Source organism: Trichomycterus rosablanca, chromosome 22 (genome assembly GCF_030014385.1).
Source record: "Trichomycterus rosablanca isolate fTriRos1 chromosome 22, fTriRos1.hap1, whole genome shotgun sequence".
In the NCBI taxonomy this organism is placed as follows: Eukaryota; Metazoa; Chordata; class Actinopteri; order Siluriformes; family Trichomycteridae; genus Trichomycterus; species Trichomycterus rosablanca.
In genome coordinates this window covers 6,850,200-6,859,786 of record NC_086009.1, presented here as the reverse complement: position 1 = coordinate 6,859,786, position 9,587 = coordinate 6,850,200, and the positions used below count along the sequence as shown (strand labels likewise).

Genomic DNA, 9,587 nt, shown 5'->3' with positions numbered 1-9,587 from the left:
TGCTTGTGGATGGTGTTCAGGATAAATATCTTTGCATCATCAACCCCTCTACCAGCCCGGTAGGCAAACTGCAGCGGGTCCAGCATCGGATCAGTTACCCTGGTAATATGGTCTTTTATAATCCTCTCCATCGCCTTCATTACCAAAGAGGTAAGAGCCACTGGTCTAAGGTCATTCGGGACCTTTGGAGTGCTCTTCTTCGGGATAGGGATCACTACTGAGTGTTTCCATATCGAGGGGACTGTACTACTAGTCATCGAGCTCTGGAACAGATGTTGAAACACCCCCCCCAGCTGCTCAGCACAGTGCTTTAGGGTCCGCCCACAGATGTTGTCCGGTCCTGGAGCTGTGTTCAGTTTAGTCCTTTTAAGGGCTCTCACCACTTCTTCTGTGCTAATAGTTAGGTCAGAGTCATCAGGTTTGAGAGTGGATATGAATGATTTTAGCTGGATGCTGTTGTCCTTTTCAAATCTGGTGAAGAAGAGATTGAGATCATTGGGGAGTGAAGTAGAACTACTGCCTGCAACCTGAATGGGCTTGCAGCTAGTGGAAACAGAGTTCACTGCTGCCATGTTCTTGAGGCCCCGCCAAGCTGAGCGGAGGTTCCCTTTAGCAAAGGCCTGCTCCACTTTGTTTTTATATTTCAGCTTGGCAGTTTTTATGGCTCGCTTGACCTCTCTATTGATCTCCTTTTTTTCAACTTCTGAACCAGAGAAAAAAACTCTCTTTTTCTTATTCAGGATGTCTTTCAGATCTTTAGTCACCCAGGGTTTGTTGTTAGGAAAGATTGTGACCTTTTTTACAGGAATGATACTGTCCACACAGAAAGAAATGTATGCTGAGACTGTCTCCGCTTGCTCACTGATGTTGGAGGAGGATGATGTGAGGATATTCCAGTCAGTGGTTTCAAAACACCCTTGCAGCCTGTCGATGCTGTCCGGTGTCCACTGCTTAATGTCCCTGGTGACTTTCTCTGTCCTCTTAACTACAGGTAGATAAGCAGGAGCAAGTAGAATGCTATGGTGATCGGAAGAGCCGAGAGGGGGGAGGGAGACAGCTCTATAGGCATTAGGGACGGAGCCGTAGCACTTATCCAATTTTTTCCCAAGACGAGTGGTGCAGTTAACATACTGATAAAACCCTTTAAGAGATTTGTCAACTGAACAATGATTGAAGTCACCCATGATGAATTTAGGGGCATCTGGAGATATCAGTTCATATTTGTCGAGCGTATTTTTAATATGTTCAGAGGCTGCAGGTGCATTTGCTCTGGGGTGGATATACACCAAAAGGAAAAAACAGTTGTGGGAATTCCCTGGGGAGATAGAATGGACGCAGGGAGACAACCAGGAGTTCAATATCAGGGTTGCACAGTTCTTCCCTGACAACAACTGTTTTGCACCAGCGTGGATTAATGTAGAGACAGACACCGCCACCATGATGTTTACCCGTCAGCTCGGTGTCCCGATCCAACCTTACAGGAGACCCAAAGCCATTTATATGCAGACTGTCGTTATTGTCATTCCCGTTCAACCACGTTTCAGTAAAAGCAAGAATGGAAGCAGTCCGATACTCATACATGTGAGAAACATTAGCTTGCAGCTCATCAATTTTATTGCGCAATGAGCGCACATTGGCAAGGATCATTGAGGGAAGTACACGGTGCTGTTTACTTTCTCCTCGCTTAAGTCTCGCTATAATTCCACTTTTCTTTTTCCCCCGTCTTGTTACCTTCTTTTTATTGTTGTTCTTGTTGTTGAACCGGGTGTCCGTCCCGTCGGGTGGGTGTTTGCGTTGTAACTCCTCCGGTAACTTGTCTGCGACAGCCGCTTGGTGAGGATAATACTGCAGCTGTAGTAGAAAGATTTTTTATTTAGTGCTAAAAAGGTTTTATAATCCTCTGTTTCAGAAGAGTACTCACTCACTCACTCACTCACTTTCTTACCCGCCTATCCAATTAGGGTTGCATGAGATGTGCTGGAGCCTATCCCAGCTTTTCAATGGGTGCAAGGCACACAGTAACACCCTGTATGGGGCGCCAGTCTATCGCAGGGCAGACACACATACCCACACCCATTCACCTATAGGGCAATTCAGTGTCTCCAAGTAACCTGACTGTGGGAGGAAACCGGAGCTCACGGAGGAAACCTACGCAGACACGGGGAGAACATGCGAACTCCGCACAGAAAGGACCCAGACCGCCCCGCCTGGGGATCGAACCGAGGACCTTCTTGCTGTGAGCCAACAAAGCTACCCACCGAGCCACCGTGCCACCCGTTTAAGAAGAGTAGTGATAGTTAATTACTAATAAAAAATAAAAAAGAAGCACTAAATGTGTGGTCATCACTTTTCTCTTGCAATAGGACCAGATGGGTGGCAAACCAATGCTAGTAGTACCTCAAAAGTAACTGGAGTAAAAAATAATGGTTTAGACTGGGATGCAATATTCATCAGGTTGCTTCCATCCTTAAAATTTTAGAGAGTGCAGTTCATATGAGCAAGGTCAAGCAGCAGACATTGGGAACAACAAAGCTACAGACTGTCAGAGGATAAAAATGACTCTTCACTGACTGGGATTACTGCCAACTCGTTCAAATGTTAATTAACAACCACTGAATGACCTACAAAAAATGGCAGCACAGCTAGGATGAAGAGCACAGCGAGGACGGTTTCAAACAGGCTCCTGGGGGCAGACCAGAAGTTTTGCAAAGGTAGACAAAGACCTGGAAAGGCCTACAAACCACAGTGACAAATTTGGTGGATGATTAATATTAGTCATCCAAAATGCGACAACAACAACTCCCTTACTGTTGCACACCTTAAGACTTGTTTGCAGAAAGATTGGGACAAAAAACACCTGAAAGACGTCATTGCTTGGTAGCCTTGGTGCCAAAATGTATTTTAACATTACAGTGGTACATGCTGTTCCAACTTTTTTTGGAATGTGTTGGAAGCCTAAAATGCAGGGATGGATGTATATTCACAAATGAAATAGTTGAGTTGACCAGACAAAACATGAACATTCTAACTGTCTGCAATGAAATAAAAGTTAAAGTAAATGTAAGAAACACTGTGTTTTGTCTATGTGTATTTTCCAAACTGTCCCAATGTCTTCTTATTTGGGGTTGTATAAACATTGTACATACTATTCAAGGTTTTTAGAAGGTAATATTTGTTGTTAAGTGGTTTAATGGTTTGACTATTGCTTTTAAGTAAAGTAATGGTGTGAACACAGATTTGATTTAGAACTGTTCTTGCTACCCTTACACCACTGCATGTATTGACCTTTGTCTGCCTCTTTTTTACAGTTTCTTCAAGATAAGATTTAAAAGAAAAAAACAGATTATCAGGCTTATAGGTTGTTTTGAAACCAGAGATTCTGGCTGAATACCTGCATGAATACAAGTAGACCTGAGGTATATATGTTAGTCCTGTCAAGTGGTATTTTAGGATAAATCATCCACCATCTACCAGATGCAAGAAAGATCATTATTATTTCCTAGTTTTTTAAAGCATGAATATGCAATGTACAACACAAGGTCCAATAAGAAGTAAACACTTTTGGAATAAATGCCTCACCTTACATTTGCTGGTTGGACTACATGGACACAGGTTCTCAAAGAAACACGCCAAAATTATGTAGAAAGCCTTTCCAGAGAAGTGAAAGCCGTTACATTTATTACAGTATTATTGTCCATAGTTTGGAAACAATCTATTGGTCAGATGCTTTCATACTTACAGTCATTATGATTATATAGTTTATATATGTTCAATATTACATAAAAAACACAAACAAGTTTGCACAGACCTCAAAATATACACAAAGTGGAGCGATAGGAATTACAAAAACAAATCTACATGGCAAAGTGTGAACAGTTATATGAAATTATAGAAATTACATTTTAAAAAACTGGTGTCATTTTGATACTAATATCCAACATGATGTCACAACATTATTGTATTTTGTATTTTTGAGAGTTTAAGGACATTTTCACTTTAATGTAACATTATTTATTAGTGCATGAGTAAACGTCTTATAATGCATTGAGGTATAATTCAGTCCATAGAAAAAGAAATGCAGTACAGTAGTATTTTTGTTTAGCATTTCAAAATGTACAACATACACGATTTAAAAACAGTTTCATCCATCTATGAAACTATGTTTGTCCTATAACGCTGATTTTTTCATCTTTTGCCGATTAGGTTCGTTTCACTGCGCAAAGCGTGTGGGGGGAAGGGTTCAGTGTGATCCCTACCACACCTGTGAGGTCCAGCTGATCTTCGGACACGCCCGGTGGAGGCGTGAAACGGAAGTGCTGCATTAATGAGGCAAAGAAAAGGAAGAGTTCCATCTTGGCCAGACTCTCTCCCAGACATATTCTGCGTCCTGAAAGTCACATTGCATGTTATTAATTAAACAATTCAAACATTCATTGATTCATTCACTGTCTGTTTTACCCCTGCTTTATCCTTGTCAGGGTCACGGTGGGTCTTATTCATTGAGCGAAAAGCAGGAAACACCAAGGATGGGTCATCAGTCCATCCCAAGGCAAGTACATATTCCACACACACACTCACACTCAGGGAAAATTTATAGCTCCAATTGGCCTGACTGCATGTTGTTGGACTTATGGAAGGAACCTGGAGCACCCCGCACAGAAAGGACCCTTCCTCCGGGAGCTCCAGTTCCCTCCCACAGTCCAAAAACATGCAGTCAGGTTAATTGGAGACACTGAATTGCCCTATAGATGAATGGGTGTGTATGTGTGTGTATGTCTTCCCTGCGATGGACGGGCGCCCCGTCCAGGGTGTAACTGTGTGCCTTGCGCCTATTAAAAAGCTGGGATAGGCTCCAGCACCATGCTAATTGCCTACCTGTCTATCATTCGTAAAGGCAGTAAGTAATGTGACACGTCCTAATACAAACACACATGAATTACCTGCAGAAAAGGGCATGAAGGCGTCCTTTTTCACAAACCGACCCTGTTTATCAAGGAAGTGTTGTGGGTTGAAGGTGTGCGGACTCTCCCACTCGTTCTCATCCCTCAATACAGACGTCAACAGAGGGTACACCGTCGTGCCCTTAATGACACAAAATCACAATTATTTATAAAGCTACTTCAAAGGAAAAAAAACTAGAATGATAGTGACCCATGATTCTTGATTTTACCTTCTTGATGAAGAAGCCATTGAAGTGCACATCACAACTGGTAGTATGAGGAAGACTCATGGGTACAATATTAGACAGTCTCTGAATTTCATGGACCACCGCATCTGTGTAAGGCAAGTTCTTCCTGTCTTCCACTACTGGCTGACGACCTTCAATCGTTTTGTCAATCTCGTTCTGGACCAGATCTTTATGTGCAAACATGGTTTTTCATGATTTAATGACTATGAGTTAACAGTTAACAAAGCACCATGCAGTAGTAATATTATCCACATGATTGCTCTTACCCTGTATATGTGGGTACTTGGCCATTAGCAGCATCCCCCAGCGCAGTGTTGTACTAGTGGTGTCAGTACCAGCAACAAAGAGATTTATCACTGTGGTGACAAGATTTCTGTCATTGAAGCGAGAGTTTTTCAGTCCTGAATCCTAATGGAAAAAAAGCCACAAAGCACGTTTTTAGAATTCACTCTATTCTTTAATTCATTCATTCATGAATTTTTTTCCCAATTTTCTCCCCTAATCTAATCGTGTCCAATGACCCTGATTGCGTTACGCTTCACTTCCACCGATACAACCCTCCACTGCTGACTGACACATGCCCCCTCCGACAAGTGTGCAGTACCGACTGCCTCTTTTCACCTGCACGACCCGAGTTCATATGTGGATCAGTTTTGTGCACGGAGAGCCACACCCTGATCAGCATTACTCCTCAATTCTGCCAGCAGAGGTCGTAATTGCACCAGTAATGAGGAACCCGGTCCGGCTTTTTCCCATCCTGTGAATAATAGCCAATCGTTGTTTATGTAGCCGCCCAGCCCAGCCGAATGGCAGAGCTGAGATTCGATACAGTGTATTCGAAATCCCAACTCTGGTGTGCTAGTATATTTTACCATTTATTTATTTAGACTTGTCTTCCTTCCCACACACACTGCATTGCCAACCTCTGTCTTAGGCAAAACATCCATGCTGGCCAAGGAGGACTGCCAATTTGCAAACGCACCCTCTGACATGTCTTCTTTTCACCAGCCAGTGGTAGATTCCAACACAGAGCTGTTGCACTAACAGAGAAAGATGCTAGACCATATGCCACAGACAGCTCTTGAGTTTGAATCTCAGCTCTGCTATCAGCTGGCCAGGCGCCTACAGAGACACATGATTAGCTATGTGCCTCTAAGGGAGGGGGATGGGGGATGGCTGCCCAAGGTTTATAACTGCTGCACTTACAGTATTTGAAGGCAGATCGATGGCGCCTGCACAACGATAATAAGGACTCATGCATCTCTCACTGCACTTTATGATCCCCATATGAACCTGCTTCATGCAGGTACTGCACATGTGTCATTGTGTACTGTCATGTGACAGTTGTGACACTCCTGGAGTGGAAGTCAGCAGCAGTAAAGGCGAAATGCGATCCAACTAGATTGGGGTGAACATTGGGAGAAAATGCATAAACAATAAATACAAGACAAACTGTCCATACCTCATCACTCTGTTTGCGAAGGAGGAAGGAGTCGACGAATCCTCTACGTTCACCTGGAGTGAGCGTCTCTTTAAGACCACGAATCAATTCACGGACCTGATTCCTGTTTTTCTCACCATTTGACAGAAGTGTTCTTCTGCTCTTCAAAAATGGCCCAATCCAGGGTATCATATTAAAGACCTAGAAATTGAACAAAGGTGACACACTTTGTCATGTTATGGATTCGATTTTGAATTAATATATTTGCCTTTTTACTTATCAGTCCATACTTGAACCATCATAATGATGAAGTAATAAAAACCCTAATTTAATACATTCTAGAAACCTGCTTTATATATTTATATATTTATATATGGTCAGACCTGAAAATCTCTCACAGTTTCTGTTTTCCAGATGCCTGTCACGAGTCCAGCCTGTCTGTGCTCCCAGAGCTGATGTGTATGTGCTATGCCCCTGCCTCCAGGAGCACATATTTGAAGTGGTTTTGTTTAGGTTCATAATTGGACAATTATCTAATGATCCACAGCTGATCCTCACTGTAGGGTAAATGCTCAAGGCATTTAAGGAAGGTGCTGTGGATCATTCAGCGGAGGCTATTTTGATTGTCATGATTTGATGTTCATGTTGTGATAGATACTTTTGTCATGATCTTGACTGTTACTCAGTTCATGCCGTTCAGGTTAGCTACGCTTATGGTTTGGGATAGTTTAGGGTCCTGTTTCATGTGTTTAGTTAGGGATTTAGCATAGGTAATGTGTTAGTGGGTCTTGTCTTGTGTAAACCTGTCTTGTCTATCATTTTTAGGAATAAATGTTTGTAAACATTTAACTGTGGGTGTGTCTGCCCTCGTCTATTGTCTACAGCTTTTGGTTACAATGCCATTTAAGACGTTTTCCATTTGTGCCACATTTGTTCCATGAATTGTGTGTTTTAGCACGCCTGCTTTGACTTCCCCCCACTACTATTCAAGAAGCAAAAGTAATTATTTACCCTGATAGAAGCAGATCCACCGAGTCTGACGTTCTCATTCGCTCTGTTTACCATTTCTTTAAACTGAGGATCACTGTATTCAAATCTGCTTCCATACACAATGGATGAGATGATGTTGGACACTGCATAGTTCATTGGTCGAGTTGTGTCAAATGGTTTTCCTAGAAAACAACAACGGTAAATAAATCTGTCTCAAATGTTATGAGATTACAGTTAAAGTTTGCATTTATTTGCAAAGGACAAGTATGTTTTGACCAATAATTGCTTATTAGTGATGATGATTGATTAATACAACAATTGGCAAAGTCAGGAGTGTTACTTTAAGCCGTACTTAAGCAAATTTAGGTCCCAAAATAAAAACAACTCTCCATAATGAGTAATTTTTCAATTCTTCTCATGCTAAGAGGAAATTCATACAGATAGAATTCCAAAAAGAACCTTTAATAGGCCTGCCAGACATAAGAAGCTGCTAAATACAGGTGACCCCGTCTGCAGTTAAGCAAGCGTTTTATCACCATTAGTTTAAAAGCTGTTGGAACTAGAAACTAGCTCCTGCTTTAATGTCTTTGTTATAGTAACAAAGTCACATGGTTTGATAAGATTATGTAACTTATTATGTATTATGTATGTGCGTGCATGTCCCTTACAAGTGTATGTAAACTTTAGGCTCTAACTGTATGTGTATGATCCTGGTACCTTCAAAGCTCTCAAATACTTCTTTAAGGTATTGGATTTCCTCAATGATCTTTTCCTCGCTGTCTTTTTTGCCCATTCCAAAGTCACGGAGGTTGGACAGGGCAAAGCGTCGCATCTCCTTCCAGTTCTCACCATTGGAAAACAGGATACCTAAAGAAAAATGCAGATCTTTAATAATAACTAAACATGTTACTGTGGATAACAGAATTATTCACAGCCTCACGTTTTACAGAGTATAATGACCTTGGTACACTCATCTATCTTGTATGAGTGTACAGATGTATATAATAGTATAAGTAAGAGATTAAGAATTAAACCAGTGGTGTACTCGCTGTGTTACATGGAGAGAAACAAAATTCCCAAAAAAATCTGTGCAGCTTAACCTATAATGTACTTCTTTTATTATTTTTGCAACATTACAGAATCTACAGTAAAACAGTCCAGTGTCTTTTAACCTGCAGCTAATTTAAACATTTTAGTGTGGTGGACAGCTGGATCGACTGTTCCATTTTAAGGCTATGCACGTACAAGTTATCAAAAATAATACAAAAAAGAAAGTATTAAGATGATGCACTTCTTACCATGATTCTCAGCAAACTTAAAAACTTGATTAATTTCTCTCTCCCCAAACTCCTCAGCATAGTTTACAAGAGCTTGTTTGACTGTTTTGTATCCCGCCAACACGACAACTTTCTTGGAACCAAAATACACTTTAAAGACAGATCCATAAGTCTTGGCAATCTGTAACAGAAAGAATTAAACACTAACTTAAATCAATCTCACAATAAATCTATTTCTGATATGTATAGTTTGCAAGCTCTGTGTCAAGTCTTACCTTACAGAGGGACTCATGGGGTCTGTCCAAATCCAGCTCAAGCAAGTTCCCCAGGAGAGGCAGGGGTTTGGGTCCTGGAGGCTCATTCGGCTCTTCCTTAAAGCTGCCAGCAAAAAGAAGATAAACAACTACAAGAAGCACAACAGCACCAAGTAATACACCTGTGCTGGTAGCCTGCATGAGAAGCCCCTCCACTATAGCCATTGTTACATGTACAGGATTTAAAACCTAACTATTAGAACTGTTGCTAAAAATCTGTGCTCTAGAATCTGCTCTCCTGTATGCAAACAAATATAAAGAATGCCCATGGGTGAGGCTATGAGTCATTGAGGGGGAGGAGTTGTAGTTTTACACAGGTAACAATGGAAAGGTAAATAATTGAACCAAAGTGAGTATTGCAAAATCTGGATGAGTAG

General features: G+C 41.4%; 1 protein-coding gene across 1 annotated transcript; it reads right to left on the bottom strand.

Annotated features, from left to right (window-relative positions):
- Positions 1 to 3,635: 3,635 nt before the first annotated feature.
- On the bottom strand, positions 3,636 to 9,375 carry LOC134336151 (cytochrome P450 2K1-like). Its single transcript, XM_063018847.1, has 9 exons — positions 9,172 to 9,375; positions 8,918 to 9,077; positions 8,337 to 8,486; positions 7,641 to 7,801; positions 6,651 to 6,830; positions 5,455 to 5,596; positions 5,171 to 5,355; positions 4,941 to 5,082; positions 3,636 to 4,387 (listed from the first exon to the last, which is right to left on the bottom strand). Exons 1-9 carry the CDS (start codon positions 9,373 to 9,375, stop codon positions 4,200 to 4,202), a joined length of 1,512 nt encoding a protein of 503 aa, XP_062874917.1. The 3' UTR covers positions 3,636 to 4,199.
- Positions 9,376 to 9,587: the final 212 nt, after the last annotated feature.